This window comes from Lynx canadensis, chromosome B1 (assembly GCF_007474595.2).
Source record: "Lynx canadensis isolate LIC74 chromosome B1, mLynCan4.pri.v2, whole genome shotgun sequence".
Classification (NCBI taxonomy): Eukaryota; Metazoa; Chordata; class Mammalia; order Carnivora; family Felidae; genus Lynx; species Lynx canadensis.
Genome location: NC_044306.2, coordinates 126,276,435 through 126,297,692, shown reverse-complemented (window position 1 = coordinate 126,297,692; position 21,258 = coordinate 126,276,435). Strand labels below are relative to the sequence as shown.

The following is a 21,258-nucleotide window of genomic DNA, read 5'->3' as shown; positions in this document are numbered from 1 at the left end:
CAATCACACAACACATTTTTCCTCTGCCTTCAATTTTCTCTGTGTTGAAGACAGTGATATTTCATATAATCAAATTCCTTGCTTATATCACCTAAGTCGTCAATGATAAATTCTTCCTTCAATGTTTCTGGACTTGATGTTTTCCTTTCATTCAGAAACCATTAGTGTTATTATTTTTTCCCACTTTGTTTATATCGCACAAAAATGTGCTTGCATTCTGCAGCGTTGATTTGCCTTCTGTGACTGGCCCTCTGCCACAAAGTTGAGATGCAATCAAACAGGGCTTCACGCACACACACGCACACACACACACACACACACACACACGCTCACATGCGTGCACACACATGCACACACACACTTTGTTCATATAGTTAAAAAAAAAAAAGACATGGAAGGACTGGAAAGAAACTGAAACCTTAAAGACCAGAAATGTACAAAAAGAAATACCTGGTATGTAAACAAAAGTATAAAATAAAAATAATGTATAATAAAAAATCCCGGGGAAATACATGGATTATAACATGGAGCTCAATAAATTTCACAAATTGACCCCATCTGCCTATCCAGCACCAGATTAAGAAAGGGAAGCTTACGGGAATCACAGCAGCTCCCTTGTGCTGTTTTCTAAGCACCACATACCAGCCCCAAGGGTAGCTACTATTCTGACTTCTTCCACCACAGATTAGCTCTTCCTGGTTTGTAACATTTTATGTTTGCTTTACAATGCCTTGATATTTAATGCATGTTCGTACACCTATATCACCAAACACATTTCTGATGAAGGAGTTTCCACCTTTTTGTCTTTCCCACAGCCTGCTTTGCACTTTAACACACAGCTCCATCTGGGAGTCATCTTGGGTTTCTACCTCCTGCCCAGTATACTTGCAGCTTAGGGGAAATGTCTCTGCTTTCCTGAAGATGAAGGCGTAATCTAATTTTAAATTAAGAAGTGTCTTTATATTCTCCTCTGGAAACGGACTTAAAGATGATGACAAACTCCAGGGACCCCTTGAAGGATCCACAATCACAGGCAACATGTGGGAACATAGACTCTGAATCAGAGACGCACTTGGGGTCTTGCTTTAGTGATTCTCCCATCTGCACTCCAATCTCCCAATCTATAAAGAGGAAGTGAGGGGCGCCTGGGTGGCGCAGTCGGTTAAGTGTCTGACTTCAGCCAGGTCACGATCTCGCGGTCCGTGAGTTCGATCCCCGCGTCAGGCTCTGGGCTGATGGCTCAGAGCCTGGAGCCTGTTTCCGATTCTGTGTCTCCCTCTCTCTCTGCCCCTCCCCGTTCATGCTCTGTCTCTCTCTGTCCCAAAAATAAAAAATAAATGTTGAAAAAAAATTAAAAAAAAAAAAAGAGGAAGTGATACTGACACCCAGTTTGAAGGGCTGCTCAGAAAACTAAGTGATGGCATATAGGAAATACATAAGGGGCGTTGATGAACCTTCCTTTACTTGCTAGGTCCTTTCTTTTTACTTCTGTGACATTCAGAATACTAAAAAAACAAACAAAAAAACAAGAAAACATATAGCATGTCTTGTTCCTAGCTAATCTGCATGGTCAGTATTAATTTTTTATGTGACTAAGTTATCTTTTTGTTTTAATTTTCTCTACATCCCATTTGTTTTGTTTGCCTTTTCATTTTCAGTGATATCAAAATATTTCAAAAAATATGGCTTTTGCCATGAATAAAAGCTTTTTGCATGATCAAGGCAACTAAGTTTACTGTCCTTTAAACTCACAAAAGAATTTTAAAAATCAGTTCTCCCACACTAAAACAAACCCATCCAGAGACCTGAGAACTTATGGTTAGCCATCATGTGTCAGCTTTTCCTGTCTTTTAGCAAAACAAGTTTTTACAAAATTTATCTTTCTTTCTTAACCCTGAAACAAAATTATTACCAGCTTCTCCATTCTCTGTTTGGCAGCAAGCTCTCTAAGGATAACAAGAAAGTCCCCAGTACATTCCTCAGAGGAATAAAAAGTGCTTTTAAACATTCACATAATTAGACCAGCTACATATCGTTTCCCTGCATTACTACGCACTACCAAGTACTGGCCAACTTTCCTAGTCAGGTAAGCAAATACGTCTGAATGAAGAACATGTAAGGCACTGTAATAACTTTAATATTCAGTAACTTGAGTCAGTGTGTGCAACTATTTACTTCAAATATATCATTCCATCTAACTCCATTTCTTGGCCTTGCCCTTTAAACACATCTTCTCTAGAATTAGAGACCTTCCCTCTGGGCTCATGGCAGATTGCTCCAGTAATGAGCCCTATTTTCAGCTGTTAGTCATGCTCTCTTTCTTCAGATCTCTGATACATGGATTAGCTCCTCAGTAAATATTTCTGTTTGAAAGCTGCTGGTCTCCACTCTTTGTAAAGTCTTAAAAGGCCTGGCATCTACCAACCCCACAGGGTACTTTGCAGTTGTAAAAAGGAATGTCACAGGTTGGGGATGACAGACAGTGAGCTATTTTCTTTTCCCCTGAAGATGATGGTAGAGGGCAATGACACATTACACAAATTACATTAAATCTAACATAACCAAGTGAAATACAACTTTTTAGAACTGGGGTGTCCATTAATTTTGTCAGAGAATATTTCCTTCATCTCCATTACCTTTTCTAAATTAAAAAACAAATTCATATATTGATATAGTTTCTAAAATGCTACAATTTCTTCATATGCTGTTAGGAATTGTATATCTCACGTTAACCAAAATAAAAAAAATCATATGAAATCAAAATTGCACAAGCTGAAAGGAGCTAATATGAAGTGAAGGACCAAGTTTTAGGACAAGGACATTTCTCGTGGGAACTTGGGCAACTTTCTCACATCTTGTTCATAAAATAAGAACAGTAAGACGTAAACTTCAATTTGTCATGAAGATTCAGCAATGGCTTATTTATCCTTTGCTTTAATTATATAAATATTATTTGTTACTAAATTCGGAGCTTAAAACTCTCATACATGTGCCATTCTTGATTTTAAATATTCTATCCCAATATCTTTCTATGTACACTCTTTCTTGCCATATGTCTCCATTTTTGGTTAAAAAACTAAGATCACTGCTCCTGTGTGGGCTTATATGACATGGAATTTTAGACCACTGGAAAGATCCTTTAGTGTGTTATTAAAGATGATGCCACAAGCAAGAGATATGTTTTGTATATTTACATATGGGAAAGACAGGCAGTTACCCTTAAAATGAATGACTGCAAAGCCCTATAATCAAGGCATAAGACAAAGAAATTAATGTTTTGCAGAGATACTCCTCAGGCTTGTTTTCCTAATGCAACTCCATAAGGTCGGAGAAAATTCCTTTAAACAAACTGTCTTCTGCTTCCTGAAGTTGTCACGCAAGACTAGAGTTTTAATTAACTTTCAACAAGCCCAATCTGAACTCAGAGGTGATACATTTAGAGGACCCCTGAGTTGTCTAACCATCGCAGCCTAGGGAGTGTTTAGGAAACAGTCAACCACTGACAGACTTTGTGAAACAATGGTAGAGGTAGGAAACTTAGAAGTTACCCCAGAGGAGCAGCTAAGAGACCCAGAAATTGGCATTTACTTGACAAAGGGCAGACACTACAATCTAAGGAGGTAGATGGGGCCTCTGGACAGTATCGGGTAGTACAGGACACTTCCTATGCAAAAGGCAGCTCAACGGTGATTTATGGAATCAGGGGTTTTCAATCCTGGCTGCCCGTTAGAATCACCTGGGGAGCTTTCACCAAACACAGATGCCAGGCTCACCCCAGTGAATCCGGATTCAATCATTCTGGCTGGCAGACCTAGGATGAGTATGTTTGAAAGCTCTCCTGGCTGATACTAATGTCTTGTCAGGATTGAGATCTCATAGTGTAAACCACAGCAAAGGTTAGAAACTGTGTTATCATTTGTGCGAACAGTTTCTTCCCCCTCAGTTACCTAAATGTGTATTTAAAACAATGTAGAGGTTCAGAACATAACTACAATACCCAGTGGAAAGTCTGAAATGCTAAACGAAGTATCTTTCACAGACATAAAAGTCCTCATATTCATATAGGTTAACTTAGTTTATAAGGGACCCAAGAATGTAAATGAATTTTTCATCTAGAAAAATTTAATTTAAAGTAATTTGAAAAAGTAATTTAATGGGTATGAAGGTTAATTTTATGTATCAACTGGATTGGGCCAAGGAGTGCCATTATTTGGTTAAATATTATGCTGGATTTGTTTTCAAGGGTGTTTCTGGTTGAGATTAACATTTGAATGTTAAACTGGTTAGCCTTCCCCAGTGTCAGAGGGCCTCATCCACTCTTGTGAAGGCCTGAATAGAACAAAAAGGCTGAATAAGGGAGAATTCACCCATTCTGCCCATCTTGGAGCTGGGACATCAGGCTATTCAGGCTTGGACTGGAACTTGTATCACTGACTTTCTCGCTTTTCAAACCTTCAGATTCAGACTGGAATATTACTATCAGCTCTTCTGGGTGTCCAGCTTACTGACTGCAGATCTGCGGACTTCTCAGCCTTTATAATCACATGAGCCAATTCTTTATAATAAATCTCTTTTTATATATATTGGTTCTGTTTCCCTGGAGAACTCTGATATACAGTGGGGCTTCAGTTGATTATTTTTGAAATACTTATTACTGTAGGAAACACTTGCCTAAAAACACTGGTTTCCACATGCTCAGAAATGAACGATAAATGTTATCATTTGCATGCACGTACGATGGAAGCTCGCTGGGAATTTTCTCAAAGACCACCCCCTGTCATTTTTCTGCCATTGCACACATACTGCTTGATGTGCCTCAGATGAAAAAAAGGGGCGAGGGGGATGTTAAGATGACCACAATGGAACTCACTGAACAGCAGCAGGGAGTTCTAGCAGTTCCCACAAACGAGCCCATCACTGCCGTATTTTCAAGACCTCCTGCTAATAGTAGATTCCTGGGTTTTGGTTCTGGTATATTAGACTGTCCACTGGCAAAGAACTCAAGTTCCATTCAGGCATAATAAATCATCAGTCTCACACGAGCAAATAATTCACCCAGACTCTGTTCTGTCTTCCCTTCTTTGACAGTTCATCTCCTGTCAAGTGAACTAGAAAGGATATTAATATTCTTCTTTTTGCAACTATTAACGTCAGATCACCACTTTTCCCATTATGTTATTAACTTTTTCTCTTTATTTTATAAATACCCACTCTTTAACTCTACCAATATAAACGTGCCTATTGTAGGTGTATTTTTCTTTGCTTGTCGTGTTGGTAAGGCAACTGCCCACTAGAAATCTTAAACATAATTATAATTTTAAGTTGCTAGAAATCTGACTTTAGTATAAAAAATAAGCTTTTCTCAATTCAAATATCAGATATGGTCCTATTCTAAGAATGAATAAAATGAAAGGAAGAAAGAGACCCACGTATGGTACTATATTCTATTTTTTAGTTCAATGTGACTCAGAAGTCACCCTGACCATCACCCCAAACCAGGCCTCTGCTGACCTGCAGGTTCCTTCTCCTTGACACGATCTCTGAATAAAGCAACTATAAACCAGGGTTGGCTGAAATCTCTCATTTTGACTATTTCCAACCTGGACCTCATTAAACATGGGGCAAGTCCTTGTCTGACTAATTTTAGCGAAACCTCAGAAACAAGGTAAAAAAGAAAGGAAAATAAAAAGAGAACATGGTTCTTGAAGAATAATACATGACGAACACGTTAACTATAGAGAGGAATGAGAATCTTAATACAGTTCTTAGGAGTGAAGTTCATTCCTTCATTCATGTTCTAACATGTCAGGCACCATTTCAGGCATTGGGGTTAAAATGATAGAGTAAACAGTACTTGCCATTTTGCAGTTTACATTTTAGTATAAAGAGACAATAAATTGACAAAATCAACAGTATATTTACCAGTATATTAAAGAATGGTAGGGGTGTCTGGGTGGCTCATTCAGTTAAGTATCTGACTTTGGCTTGGGTCATGATCTCGCGGTTCGTGAGTTCGAGCCCCGCATTCGGCTCTGTGCTAACAGCTAGGAGCCCGGAGACAGCTTTGGATTCTGTGAGTCCCTCTCTCTGTCCCTCCCCTGCTCTCTCTCTCTCTCTCTCTCTCTCTCTCTCTCTCTCTCTCAAAAACAAATAAAACAATTAAATTTTTTTTTAAATAATGGTTAAGTGCTATGGAGAATAATAAAACAGTGTGATGAAGAGGGGTCTCTCTGGTAAAGAGGCATACAGGAGGGTATATACACAGGCAGGTATATGTTTGGGTTTGTGATTCATAGTAAGGACATTGGTTTTTCCTCTGAATCAAATAGGGAGCCATTCATTGATTTCCAGAAGAGAAGGAACATGATCAGAGACATCACAACGATCATTTCTGCTGCTCTGTTGAGACTGTCTTGTAGCAAGGAGGGGTGTGAATCTTCTAAACTTGTGTGAAAGATACCATGAGTGCGCAGCAGTTTCTGCTTCCCCTTCTTCTGCCTGGACTTACAAAGGGGTACATTTCCCAGCCCCTCTGCAGTCAGGTGGGGCCACAGGCCTGGTGTTGGATGAAGAAACGTGAGCAGTACTGACACATGTGTCACTGCCATGCTGAAGCTTCAGGATTCTCCAGTCTCTCTCTTCCTCTACTTTTCAGCTAGCAACACTGTGAATGGCACAGCAGCTGGCAGTCTGGATCTGAGTGACTACAAGAAGCTCCCCCCAGACCCTTTAATCTCACCAGCATAAAATAGACATGTGTGAACAAGATATGTCAAGTTTTTTGGTATTAAGCCCCTGAGGTTTGAAGAACTGAGAGCTACCACTCAAAAGCCTACTCTGTTCTGATGAAATCAGCTACTTAGGAGGTTATTATAGTAACTCAGTCCAGAGATGACAGTAGCTTGGACTAAGGTGAAAGGACAGGAGGTGAGATTTTGGATAAAATTTGACGGTAAAAACCAAACCATTTGACAAATTCCTGGTATCTTTATAACAAATTACTTTTAAACCTCAAAACACTTTCCAAATTTTGTCCTTGGTTATAAATTGTTTAACAAATGACAAATATAACCACTTAAGCATATATAATCTCTTTGGGCTGATGTGACATGTAACATAATGACTTTAAAATGGTCTCAAAACAAATGTAATGTGAAGATATGACATTTATATTCTGCCTTGCTGTCTTTAGTATGATCCTATATTTTGAGAAAATATGTAAATTTCTGTAGCGGAACATGGTATTTTATTAATTACATGTTTTGCCAACAATTTCCAATAAAAAGACGTATGATTTAAAAAAAAGCTCATGCACTATCAACTGCATTGGAAATTCCTAGGAATTATGCTAAGGTGGAATATGACAATGTCTATTACAGTGACACTAAATGAGGTAGGCTTAAAATTGTATCTCAAGTTAAAGATATGCATGGGGCACCTGGGTGGCTTAGCAGGTTGAGTGTCTGACTCTTGGTTTTGCCTCAGGTCATAATCTCACAGTTCTTGAGTAAGCCTCCATTGGGCTCTATGCTGACAATGAGGAGCCTGCTTGGGAGTCTCTCTTTCCATCTCTCTCTCTGACCCTCCCCCACTTGTGCTCTTTCTCTCTCAAAGTAAATAAATAAACATTTAAAAAAATAATTATATGCGTAAAATTAAATATATAAACTATTTATTAACAAACATGTAGTAAGAAAACAAAGATGTATGAGAACCTGTCTAGGCACTTGTGTCATGATAAATTAAAATGATTATTGATTTTTCTAAGATCAATGCCTATTGCCCCAAGTAATCCATTCTGTAGTGTTTTTAAAAATACCATGTATAAGGACCTTCATATGGCCCCAAGATAAATTAACAGAGTCATATTATATAATATAGACTCCCTCCTCACAAATTAGTAAAATACTTCATATTTGCTTTGTGTATTTCACAACGCAGTACTTGAAAACTGAATGATTATCATATTGATGACTGTAATGTGGTCCTAAATGAATACTGGTCAGATATATAATAAATCTTGATTTTTAGTTATTCTTAGAGGGGAAAGGAAAAGAAGATATTATTTTGATCAAAACTGGTCATTTTCTCCTACAATTTTTTGTGACATTAAATCTCAGCTATGATTTTAAAAGGGTCCAGGTTATCAGGTACGGTTCTGTAAACTATATTTCTGCTGCATCCAGATGGTCACTTTTATGAGTAATACTAGTAACAGAATAATCACAGGTTCAATGATTCATTTAATCATACCATCCTCCAATATCTTTTCCATTAAGAATATTGTGATAGTTCAGAGAATGTTAGATAACATCATTTTATAAATTTATTTTAAAAATGAATTAAAGCATCTTTCTGATAAACATCAGGTTATTTAAGGGGCAACTTTTGCTGAAAATTTTTACTGATTTAATCAACTTTGATTTAAAAAAAATCAGGCTTACCTTTCCAGTTTCTGACTTATTCAAGTTCAATATGTCAAATATGCATAAAAAATAAAATGTGTAATTTCAGAATTTATAGCCATTACAGAAGTTTTTATAACTTTAACTTTAATGTACAAAATGTTCCTGAAAATACTGCATACTCACCACTGACAATATCCCCTTTGTCTAAGTTTTAGACTATATGTAAATATCATTTTCTAGGCTATCATTTCCTAACCTATAAAATACAAACATTCATCATCCACAGTCCGTTTCTTTCCCCTCTAACATTCTTTGACTCCAAATCATTGTCACGTCAACACTCTTTGACATGCCTTCTTCACATTCCTACTGCCACTGCCTCCACTCAGACTCTCATCATCCTACACCTGAATAACGCAGTGGCTCCCAAGTATACGGTGTTCTTAGCTCCAGTCTAGATTCATCCCCACCAGCTTCCACGTTGCTATCAGAGTTATCATTCTCAAATGCAAATCTGATGATATGAGTTACTCCTTGGCTTAAAAAGAGTTTAAATATTGCTTCTTCCAGGTCTTGGAAGAATCCAGATGGTCCTGGATCCCACCATCCGATTTGGATGCTCCTCCACCACGACCTTGGCCCCAAAGCATTTCTTTTTTATAGAATTTATTGCAGTATACTATGATGATTGATTTATTGCCCTATTTCCCATTAGGCTCCTTAAAAGTAAGTAAAACATTTGATTTGGGATCCTTTGTGTTTAGTACATTGCTTTATTCTTAATGGTGAACAGTATGTGCTTGCTGAATAAACAAAGGAGTGAATGAATAGGCATCTCTAATATCTGAATGCAAGGTTTTATTAAAGGACTGAGGTAGCATATTCTCTAAGACTCTATAAATATTTATTCCCATTTGAAAATATGCCCATAAATCTCTAGCACATATTTTGCCACGAGAGATACAAAAGGGAAATGGTATATAAACACTAAACTTTGTAGTACACTTTTTAATATTCACACATAAAATCACTCAAAGTAAAACGCTGCCATTTGCCTAATTCATTCTATTTAGACAAAGAAACCAGACTGGTTAGATTTATAATACGGTTAAACGTGCTATGTATTGACTTACACTATTACAAATACTTACGTTCCACCAAAGTTTTTGGTTTTAAGAAAGAAACTACAAATGTTAAGTGATATATTAGAGAACTCCCGCCTACCACATCTTAGTTATTTTAAATGGAATCTAAATTTGGGGTCCAAATTAAGAGAATATATATAAGTTCCACACAGCATAATTTAGAACAGGAAGTTTCCCTGGTAACCACATATAAGTTGGCAAGCAGCAAAAGAAACTATAGCCTTAGGTTCCTTGTTAAAAAAAAAAAAAAAAAAAAAAAAAAAAGGAAGTATACTTTATGACCCTGAATTCGTTATTGGTTAACTCCTTCCTCCTGGGCTGTGGTATAATTTTAGGTTTGTCTTTTTCATTTAAGTCAACTGCTTACAAGTAGGTTGAAGACAATTTCAGTAAATCCCATCCCATTTTCTTCAAAACTTTTTGGATGTTTTATATTAGGACTAACCGTGGTGATAACCTTTCTTTTTTCTTTGGTTAATACACTGGTCCAATCAATAAAGCAATCTTTAGCCTCCTTCAGTCAAACTACAATGAGCCCAATTGACTTTTCTACTCTCTATTCTAGAAATGCTCTGGAAATAACCATTAAGTCAATGGCAGGAATACTGATGCTAAATTTACTTCTTAAATGTATTTCTGTAAACATAAATAGAGAAGTCTGAAAACAATGCTGTGTTGAATGCAATATACTACCACTATTATTCATAACATTATTTATAATAACAATTAAACAGGAAAAATATTCTAAAGAGAATTTTGCATTAGTTTACTTGATATAAATATAAGAAAAGAAACAGACAGATGGATTACACTTTATATGCTCCCTAACGACACTAATCTAGGTCTTCCTACCATGTTTTAGCAGATTTTTAAAGAAATTTTTCTTAAGATCAAACAGTGCACTATATTCATAGCGTCTGAAAGTTAGTTCTTTGTTAAGAGGCACTCCTAACATGCTTTTAAGTACTTTAATGTCAGTTCTTTGGTATCTGTGATTCATAGCAACCAATACTCTAATTATTATATATGATTTAGGGAGAAAAATGCATGTACAGGCAAATTCTACCATTTACAACAGGAACTCATAACACAAATTAATGGTAGCACATGCCCCTTAGTGGTTAATATAACATTTACAAAAGCTTTTTGTTAACTGTAGCAATACTCTGAAACTTCGGGGCCATCTGGAAATAATTCTATTCACAGTCTCAGGAGAAGGCAAGAGTTGTTAGCACAGAATATTTCAAATATTTAGATAACTTTAGATAACGATAACGTTAGAGAAAGTAGTAGCTCATTGTCACATGGGCATGCCTGCTCTCCAGCTTTCCAAGGTATCCTCTGAAAGGGAAGGATCAGTTAGAGCAATGAGAATTTGACCAAACCATGCTGGTTGGCAGATGCTTATTTCTTCTCTGCAATGTTAAAAACTGACTTATCCACAAAGGGGATAAAGGTATAACAATGTAATAGAAAGGAAAGAAGTCAGGGAAAAAAGGAAGGGCGGGAGGGAGAGGAGTAATAATAAGACATAGACTTTTCAAGACCTAAGAAGTTATAATAGAGTGATATAATACAGATGCCTGTTAAGAAAGCATAGTCACTGAATTTCTGGTGACAGGACATTTCAAGTAGAAAAATCCAAAGCTCTAAGGTGGACAGTGCACTGGCATTCTGAAGGGACAGAATGAATGCAAGCAGAGCTCCATAGGGGATGGTGACGTACACGGTCAGAAAATGAGAAGTGCAGGGGCGTCTGGGTGGCTCAGTTCGTTGGGCAACTCACTTCGGCCCAGTTGTGATCTCCCGCTTTGTGGGTTCACGCCCCACATCTGGCTCTGTGCTGACAGCTTGGAGTCTGCTTCAGATTCTGTGTCTCCCTCTCTCCCTGCCCCTCCCCTGCTCACACTCTCTCTGTCTCCCAAAAATAAATAAATATTAAAAAAAAAAAAAAAGAAAGGAAAATGAGAAGTGGGGATAGGATGCACAGGGTGAAGAAAGGAGGAGGAAAATATGATTTCACATCAGTCAAAGAAATATTTTGAGAAGATAAAAAGGGTTCCTTGCTCCAATTCATATAGAACAAGTTACTGATGGTTCTTACAGAAGTAACTAAAAGGAAAAAGGCATTAAAAACATGACAATGCTAAATATTTTGAACTTTTCAAGACATTCCTGACAATAAACTTCCTAAAGTTCATACCAAAATAAGCATTCGACCACATTTTATTGCTTATCTGAATTGCTGATCCCACTGTGAACTTTTAATTAATTTATAAAAGGAGCCCCTACATTAATTTATTCTAATCATTATAAAATAATTAACATTTTGACTATGACTCAGATTCTTCATGTCTATATCTATGAAATAAAACATAACTAACACTTATATTGGATTCATCATCTGTGTTTCAGTGAGTGACCTTACTGCTTCAATAAAACCTTACTGAAATGTCAGCATAACCACAAATATAAACGGAAAAGAAAATTACCATTCAGTGGTTATCTCTCCATAATCATAATACTGAAAGAAAAAAATTCGTTTCTGAAAATATTTAACCTTTTGTCATATTAAGAGAATATCTAAGAAATAATTCATTAAGTCTCTGAAGTTTTTAATTTGTTCTAAAGGGTAAATAACAAAACACTTTACAAGGTAAAATTTTCTGCAAATACAAAGTGCTTTAAATTGAACACCTACTGACTTAGTATATACTCAGGCATGTCTCATTTCACTGTAGTAGATCAAGCTTGTAATTTTTATATGTTTTCTGTTTTTCTCGCTAGACGAAAGGGTCTTCATGGCAGGGACTAGGTTTACTTTAATTCTCCAATGCTTAGCTCATGAAATAAAGTTGAAACCTAAGTAGGAACCCTGGTAAATGAACAAATGAAATGGCAGGTAGTAGCACAAAAGTGAGATAAAAGGAATACACAAATTCCCTCCTTTCTAAGTTTCTAATATTGGCAAATAAAACATTTTCAAGGACTGGTCCAAAAGTGTATGTATAGTATGTATGTATATGTGTATGTACATATGTATGTTGGGGGGGGTGAAGGTGGGGGGGTGTAGGTGAGTGTATTAGTCATGTGTATGAAACATGGAAGGAAATGTAAACATGTTCATTATTTAACTGGAGACTGACAGAATAATCACAGGCACAAATGGCGATCTCTTCAGCCGGTACTGCATTGCCATTTTAAAGACAGAAAAGGGACAGGGTTCTGTAGAAGTGATTATATGCACTGACTAATAAAGAATGCAGAATTTAGGATGCGAAACTGAGTTAGGCAAAGCAGCCAATTATTTGTTATTTTAATGAACATTTTAAAGATCTACATATAGAAAGCTGCCTACCTGTAAATGGACAAGTCAGCAAGATAGTCGTTCTATTTCTGGGACAATTCATTCTGTTTACTGTAAAGCTATGATAGAGAAGACCACTGGCCAGGTACAAAGAATGTATACACAAACGCTGATTCATTCACTCATTGTGAACCCCTTTACCAAACTGTAGGGTTAGAAATGATAATCATTACTACATAAGATAGATCCCAAGATCAAATGAGTTTTTTTTTTTATTTGAAAGCTCCATAAATCATAAATATTGAAACTTGTTAATGTTGTGTTCCAAATAAGATGATTTTATTTCTGCATTTTGTTTTCTTCCGTTTTTTTACTAAAACATTCCTGAGACATTTACTGCTTTGTTCTACTCTCAAACAGAAATTGCCATTTCAATCTCAAACAGAAATTGCCATTTGAATATCAATATGTGTCCAAACACTAAAATGGGATTGTCACTGGCACTGATTAGCAAACATCAAGATTAGCCAGAAAATTTTGGCTTATCTCAAAATGTACCTTTAAGATGAAGAAAATATACCAAAACCCTTAAAATTAGTATATTAGTGTTCTAGTTACTATTTATTGTGCAAAATTTTATAGGATTCTGTGGTTGTGTCTGTGTGTGTGAGGGGGAGTGTGTAATTGTGAGGAAGAGAAAGGATATGGATGACAGAAATAAATAATGTAACATGGGATAGATTTCCCATTTCAACAGACTGTTGAAATAAGAATGCATAGGGTTTTTTGGATGAATTATACTTTTATTTTATGCTTAGCCACACTATTTTAATAAAGTACTCTTTTCTTGCACTATCTGAATAGCCAAGATGATGATAGTTCAAGACTCTATGTTGGTTTCTATCATGTTTCTCCCATTTATTGCAATTAAAAAAAATCAAACTAACACTTTACATCACTTTGTTGTATAATTTAAAAAGCTGTTGGTTCTACTTCCTGTTAGGTTTAATGTGTAATCAATTTAGCAGAAACCATCCATGGTTACTGAGCTATCCTCTTCCAGCATTACAAACCTGAACTATCTGCCCTTTATTTTTATGATAATCTCTCTCAGGATATATATCAGATAGCTTAAAGGCTTTGTCTTTATGTCTCCTTGCACATTAAACACTTTTAACCCTGTTAAGATTAAACAATGTATTTTATTCCATGTAGAAAAAAAATCTAAAATTTGATCATTTATCTCTGTTTCACACACTTTCAACTTCACCTTTAATGGAGATTAGGCTACTAGTGGAGTGTCTTATGGTGAAGGCTACTATTGTTCTAACATAAATTCATTACCTGATGAGATAAACAGAGTAAATTCTTACAAATGCAATGTTCAGCTTAATAGGATGGACTTTTCAACTAATTGAGGTGAGATTTTTAGGTTTAACTCCTCATCTATGTATTAAAGCAGTTGTCTAAGGTCCCCTATTGGATAACATTTGGCTAGTGAGGCACACTTATTGGTAGTGTGCATTTCTTTTAAATTACATTGCTTTTAAATTAATAAATAACCCCGATTTTTAATCAGTTCAGACAACTCATGTCAATTAGAGAATAGCTCAAAAATCATTATTAAACTTTTATTTTATGTTTGGATATATGTCATAGAGAAATTATAGTGCATTTGACATATTGGGGGACAGCTCTAAATTAACCAACATGATTACAAAGTAATACAAGCTTAATCCCAAATCAGAATAAAGATAATAATTGCAATATAAATTCAAGTAAATGTGAAACGATCATAGGCTGGAGTTGTTAGGGGTGAGATGTGGACAGAACTAAAAGCTCAGACTATAACAGAGTTAAAAAGAAGGTGGAAGGAGTTCCACACCAAGAGTAAGGATATATCTTCAAAGGAGGAAATCACAAGACCTCTTTGGAAAACTGTGAATACACCAATCCAATTGTAATGCAATATTCATGGCTGGAAACATGGTAGAAAATATGTTAGAAACAGACTGAATTTCAAACTAAGGTGTTACCATGTACACTATTTTTAAAGAGGCTTTTCTCAAATCTTTATCCAGCAATGCATTTTTTAGTCAGTAAGTGGAAACAATAGATAGTGAACTTTATTAAACCTTAACAATTTTTTTAATCTGGGGAAAATCAATAGTAGTACAAGGTGAAAAATAAATACATTGCCTGTTTTTCAATAAATCTTTCTTTTAAATTTTTAAATTGTGCTTAGTTACTCATTTGTAACTATGTGCTATTGGACAAAAGTTGTCTAGGTTTTTTAGGCATCCAGTAACTGGGTCAAGAATTTTTAAAATGTTGACGTAAGTTTGCTCCACATTCCTGCTTATTTCAGAGAGCTTTGTAAATTATCGATTTGTTAACCCAAAGTTAAGATGGCTGACTAATCAACACTATTCCAACCCAAAGGCCAATCCTAGTATTAATAAACAATCTCAAGGGAAATAATAGATAGTAAATCTCCATTACTATTCCCAGTTAATATTTTATTTCAATTACAATGTCATTTCTTTAGGTTTTAAAAACTGAATCTACCAAAAATGTCAAATATGTAGCACATTTTATAATTAAAAAAAATTTTTTTAACATTTATTTATTTTTGAGATGGGGAGAGACAGAGCATGAGCAGGGGAGGGTCAGAGAGAGAGGGAGACACAGAATCCGAAACAGACTCCAGGCTCTGAGCTGTCAGCCCAGAGCCCGATGCGGGGCTCGAACTCACGGACCGCGAGATCATGACCTGAGCTGAAGTCGGATGCCCAACTGACGGAGCCACCCAGGCGCCCCAGCACATTTTATAATTAAATAAAAACTATGATATGAAAATTCAATTCAGAGATATAAAACTGTAGGAGTCAGTTATTTCAACTCACTCTACAGTTCTTAAAAATGTTCCCCAGATTAAAAAGGGCAAGAAAGAAAAATTAGTTATGTGATCAGTGAGTAACAACAACAACAAAAAGATTGGCTGACTATATCGTTAAATCATTGGCTTAAGGAGTGGTGCTATTTGGTGAATGTACAAGCACAAATCAAATGATTTGAAACCATTTACATTTTAAAAACAGCAAAACATTTATAATTTAATGACAATGTCAAGGGGAGTCTGTATGTTCAGATATTCAACCAGTATAAGAAGAATGGCATCTCGTGACTGATTCAAAGATTTCAGAAACTGTAAAAACATTACTTACCGATGAGGTTTTTCAGCTGTTAAAAATTAAACCAAAGAAATCCCATAATTTGCTTAGGGCTTTAGAGATTTTTTTTTTTTCAGATCTCATTGCCACCCTGCCTTAAGTATAGCTAACAGAATTCAATGCTTTTATCAAAGGAAGTGTATGGAATGCCCCTCAAAGGGTACATCTGTTTAGAACACCTTCCTACATTTAATGAAATTCTCAAAACTGGAGATGTAAAATTTAGATACATAAAAGCAAATTCGGTGGAGGAAGGAGGGTGTCTTCTGTTTCTAAGAGGTAATGTTAAAACTTATTAAACTAAATTTTAGCTAAAATTAAAACTTACTTATTTTAAAATCCAATTTAAAATGAAGATGTTCATATAATGTATTTATACGCTCAAAATGTAGAACTGATGCAATTTTTTAAAGTCAGAACCTATTATGAATGTCTTCATTAATTTTAGCACCTGGAAGTAATTTCATTATTATCTTTCTTTAAATTTGATTGGAAAAATTAATTGGGGAAAACTTGACTTCATTATAAATTTGAATATTTAATATTTATATAGAGATATTTGGAAATTGGATTTATACAGGATGTTTGCCCAAATGTAATGAAAGTGACTCAGTAATATATACTTGTGCATATCACTTATGTAGGCATTTCTAATTATTTTTAATGGAAGTCATCTAGTCATTAAGCTGGAAAGAGTTTTTCTATTTTCCCCCAATGTGTCATATCCATTTTCATTTTCCTTGTTTCAGAAAAGCTACTGCTCTCAATTCTTTTTCTGCATAAAACCTTATTCTCTCAGCCTAACTGAGAAGAAGACAATAACACATTTCCCACTCCCCTCTCTAAGGGATGTTCTTAACAGTAGGATATTCTTTTTATCATCTGTAACCTTTGCCAGATTTAAGACAGACAGTGTAAAGATCAGGTTCTGTTGTCTATAAAGGCTGCCCTGAAATTGACAAAACTGTTGTCTTTAATGCCAGAAGGGAAGAGTTTGTCAATTTCAAGATGAAATTAAGCACTGATCTTTTTCTGGCATTAATAAAACCTTTGAGGAAAAGGGTGGATATTATATGGAGTTGAGTTGAGATCCACATATTTATAATAAAGAGATACTAATTGATATGTACTTATAAAGATCCTGCCAGCTTTACATATATTACTTCTCTGGACCTTCACAACAATCTCAGTAAATCAGGATACAGGTTATAATCTGTATTTTATGGACAGGGAGCTGAGATTCCAGCACATTAAATGGCTACCCAAGTTTAAGCAGCTGTTAATGGCACACTTAGGATTTAAAATCCAGAATTTTGACTCTAAAACTCCTATTCTTTCACTGGCCAAATCAGTCTCTTCATTTATAAACTATGAATTTAATGGAAAACTCTTTGTTGACCACAGTAACAAAAACAACATAAAAGGCCAAAAAGGAGGAGGAGCTTTAATGTAAAGATCAACCAAACTTCAAACACATGAAAAGGGTCCAGATTCCTGGCAATGCTCTATTCATATGAAGAAATCAGAAATTCAGGAACATAATAGTAATAGTAACACTTTTCATTTGTATAGGACTTTGCACTTTTCAAGGCATTTTACATACATTATCCTGTTTATATTGCACATAAGAGCAATTCAATAAATGCTAAAGAATTTTTTCTTTCTTTCTTTCTTTCTTTCTTTCTTTCTTTCTTTCTTTCTTTCTTTTTTTTGAGAGTGTGGGCACAAGTTGGGGGAGGGGCAGAGGGAGAGGGAGAGAAAGAATCTTAAGCAGACTCCACGCCCAGCACTGAGCCTGATATGGGGCTCAAACTCATGAACTGTGAAATTATGCCCTGATCGAAATCAGGAGTCAAACACCTAACCCACTGAGCCCCAGGCACCCTCGTTAAATAGTTTTTTTAATGGGAATGATTACAACTAGAGAACTGAAAATCCAAGTACTAGAAGATGATACTATTCCGGAGAAAAACAGTATTGGCCATTCAACACAATTTATTTGCATAAATATTTACTTATCTATTTAGCAGCAGAGTGACATTCATGTGGCATTAGTGCTACATCTAGAGTTTAGTTCTTTCCTGATTTTTCAAAGGAGATATTTAGGGAACCTCAGAAATTAGGATTTAAGGGCACTTTCAAACTACTGAATAATCCAGATTGGCTAAGAAGAGATATTTTAGTATCTGGTAAGAAATCAGAAGTATTGACTATATTTCAAACTGTACCATACCTGAATATTGTGATGTTAAGTACCTGAAAAATACTGAATGAGAAATAGTTATAGGTTGTTTTAATTTTATTAGGGAATTATTAACTGCCCATCCTCAGTCCATTTGTAAGCCTTAACCTAAAATATTTTAAAGTGTGCTACTAACAAAAGAATTATCTTTAGATCTAGTTTTAAAATAGAGATATTTTTCATATCCAGGAAAACCCTAATCTGATCAAGTGACATAAATATTGGGCACTAAAGGACAACAGGCATTGAGAACAAGTACAAGGAATAATATTTAAAATTATATGTTAAGATATAAATGCATATTGACATATTCATGTAGGCATTTATTAGAAATTATATTCATTAATTCTAGGCTCATTCCATAAACTGTGTATTTAATGGGCTTTAAGAAAGACCCATATTTATTCAACAATCATTCACTGGGATTTATTTAGTGAACACTATGGGACAATCACTGTGCTTGATCCGGGAGACCATACTCATGTGGAAATCACTAACGGTTTCCAAGGGCTGTAAACAAATTGTAAGACTTAATGTAATAAGTATAAACACATAGCACAAAAGGCATACATGTGACACAAATAATAATTAATATTCTCCACACTCATTTATCACGCAACCATTGGATTCATTTATTATTTAAAAATAATACTTACGAGTAACATAATTATAATGGTATTGAGGAAAGTTTAGAAAGAATAGCGAAGGGAAAAAACATAATATAAAAACTATTTTCATCTTCCATGTTTTTCTTTTAAAATATATGTATTTTACTTTTAAAATATATGTATTTTGCTGTGTCCTACATTTTTATTTACTCCCTCATAAGCATTTTTGTATAGTCCCACATAATTTTATGATAAGCTTTTAAGTTGTTACATAATATTCTATTTTGTGAGCAGATATTATATCATAATCATGGCGTACATAATGCAAAGACCACAATCTTGCAAATCTCGCGAATCTGGGCTAAGATTTAGATAATTGTTCCAGTACCATTTCACTAGTCTGTTTTCTTATCTGTGACATACGAATGATAACATGTACCTTTCAGGCTTTCCAACCATCAGAGAGACTATTAACGTAGAAAGCACCTATAGCAGATGCTACAACTCAGTAGAGAAGAAATGGCAGCTGTTGTTTATTATTTCCTGAATGTTGTAGAATTATATGACAATGTTTTGAATAATTATTTCTTTTAGATTGTTTCCTCAGTTCCACCCACAACTTTGCCTATCACTTATAATGATCCCTGAATTTCTTATTTTCTAACCTCAAATCACGAATCTTTATAGTAGTTATTTTGGCAAAGGGAAAAATGTTTCAAGGAGCCTTAAGCAAAGAAGAGAAAGACTAGCATATTTTTAAGTTCAGCTATGACAAGTATTACATAAAAAGAGAAGCATTCTACTCTAAAAATATCATATGAGATACTATTTGTCAAAGTGCTGTAAAAGTTTCAATGTATACACAAATGTGAGCTAATACTATCATTTACTTATAGTATTTTTTATTCACTGATTGGTTGTAGCTCAAACTTTGAGCCAATCTCTTCCATGTGTAGGAAAAAAAAAAAAGGTAGAAAATCCCTTCTGTGATATCATTTTATTCCACCCAAAATGTTTTCAAATCGGGAAATATATTTTTTGAAGGTCATGTATTATTGTAACTGAGTTCAGATTTTACCTTTTAATACTTTATTTTGGAGTTGATTTATATGAAATGTAACGTAGAACTTCATGAAGTCTCTAAGGTGGGGAAAAACATAATTACTTAACTGCTGATATTTTGCTATCTTTTGCTACAGAGTATCTATTGTCCCATTCAAATGAAAATGCATTTCTTCATGATTAGAAATGAAAAAAGTGCAAGTTTACAACATTCTATATGCGTAGAGTGTTTTGATAATGAAACCTCTTTCCCCTCATGGAAATCAAGAAAAGGAAAGTTTATCAAGAACCAGGTGAAATACACTCAGGCGAGAAAAATATTCTCAGGCATTCAGCTTTCAAATATACTTCTTGGGGCACCTGAATGGCTTAATGGGTCAGGCATCCAACTGATATCGGCTCAGGTCATGATCTCATGGTTCATGTGTAGGCCCTGTGTCAGGCTCCGCGCTGACAGCACAGTGGTATTAGCCCAGAGCCTACTAGGGATTCCCTGTCTCCCTCTGCCCCTCCCCTGCTCGCGCACGCTCTCTCTCAAAATAAATACATAAACTTTAAAAAATAAAATAAAATACACTTATTTTTCTAGATCCCATTTATGTTATTTCCAACATGAAAAAAAAAAATGCCAGTGATTTTCACAGTTCAAAGTGGGAGGAATATTATGGATACAATAGGTGGAGGTTGAAAAGTCGGCTTCATACCCTTGGGCCACTTGGGACCCGGCCGCTGTCCCCATCGGTAATGTTTTGAAGGCCAACAAACCGCTCAACCACTGTCTTCTCTTTATAAATAATTCCCACAGACTCTGGACGAAGGGTGGATGTGACTTTCAGCTTCATTATGGTTTCTTGAGAGTGTTCTCAGGTCCTGCTTCTGCACCAGTGGCCTATGTCTCTGTGGGAAATCCTAGTGATCTCTGGGAGTGCTTACAAGAACAGGCAGCATGGGGGTTTTCTTCCCTGGAAACCTTACTCCTGCGTACTTTTCATGCAATCAATCAGGAAGGAAAGGTCAACAGACAGCTTTCAAATAACTGATTCACTTAACTTCTGCCAGTGATTTGGGACAGAGAAGTGAAGTTGTGGAGAGATAAAGGCAGGAGAACCCCACTCAATCACAGGAAAACCTAAACTCCTTTAAATCTTATGAGGAGACTAGACACATTCCAGTGAGCTCCCTCCCCTCAGCTACAGACATTTGCCAAAGCCATTAAGGTAAGTCTACACTGATGTCTATCTAGTTAGAGGTTG

At 35.6% G+C, this 21,258-nt stretch overlaps 1 protein-coding gene across 1 annotated transcript in view; it reads right to left on the bottom strand.

Moving 5' to 3' along the window:
• The window catches only part of UNC5C (unc-5 netrin receptor C), a 305,372-nt gene extending 284,525 nt beyond the window's left edge, over positions 1-20,847 (bottom strand). The window contains exons 1-2 of the mRNA XM_032593071.1: positions 20,710-20,847; positions 16,088-16,103 (exon numbers count right to left, since the gene is read on the bottom strand). Coding sequence (XP_032448962.1) covers positions 16,088-16,103; positions 20,710-20,847 — 154 coding nt within the window. The remainder of the gene's footprint in view (positions 1-16,087; positions 16,104-20,709) is intronic.
• Positions 20,848-21,258: the final 411 nt, after the last annotated feature.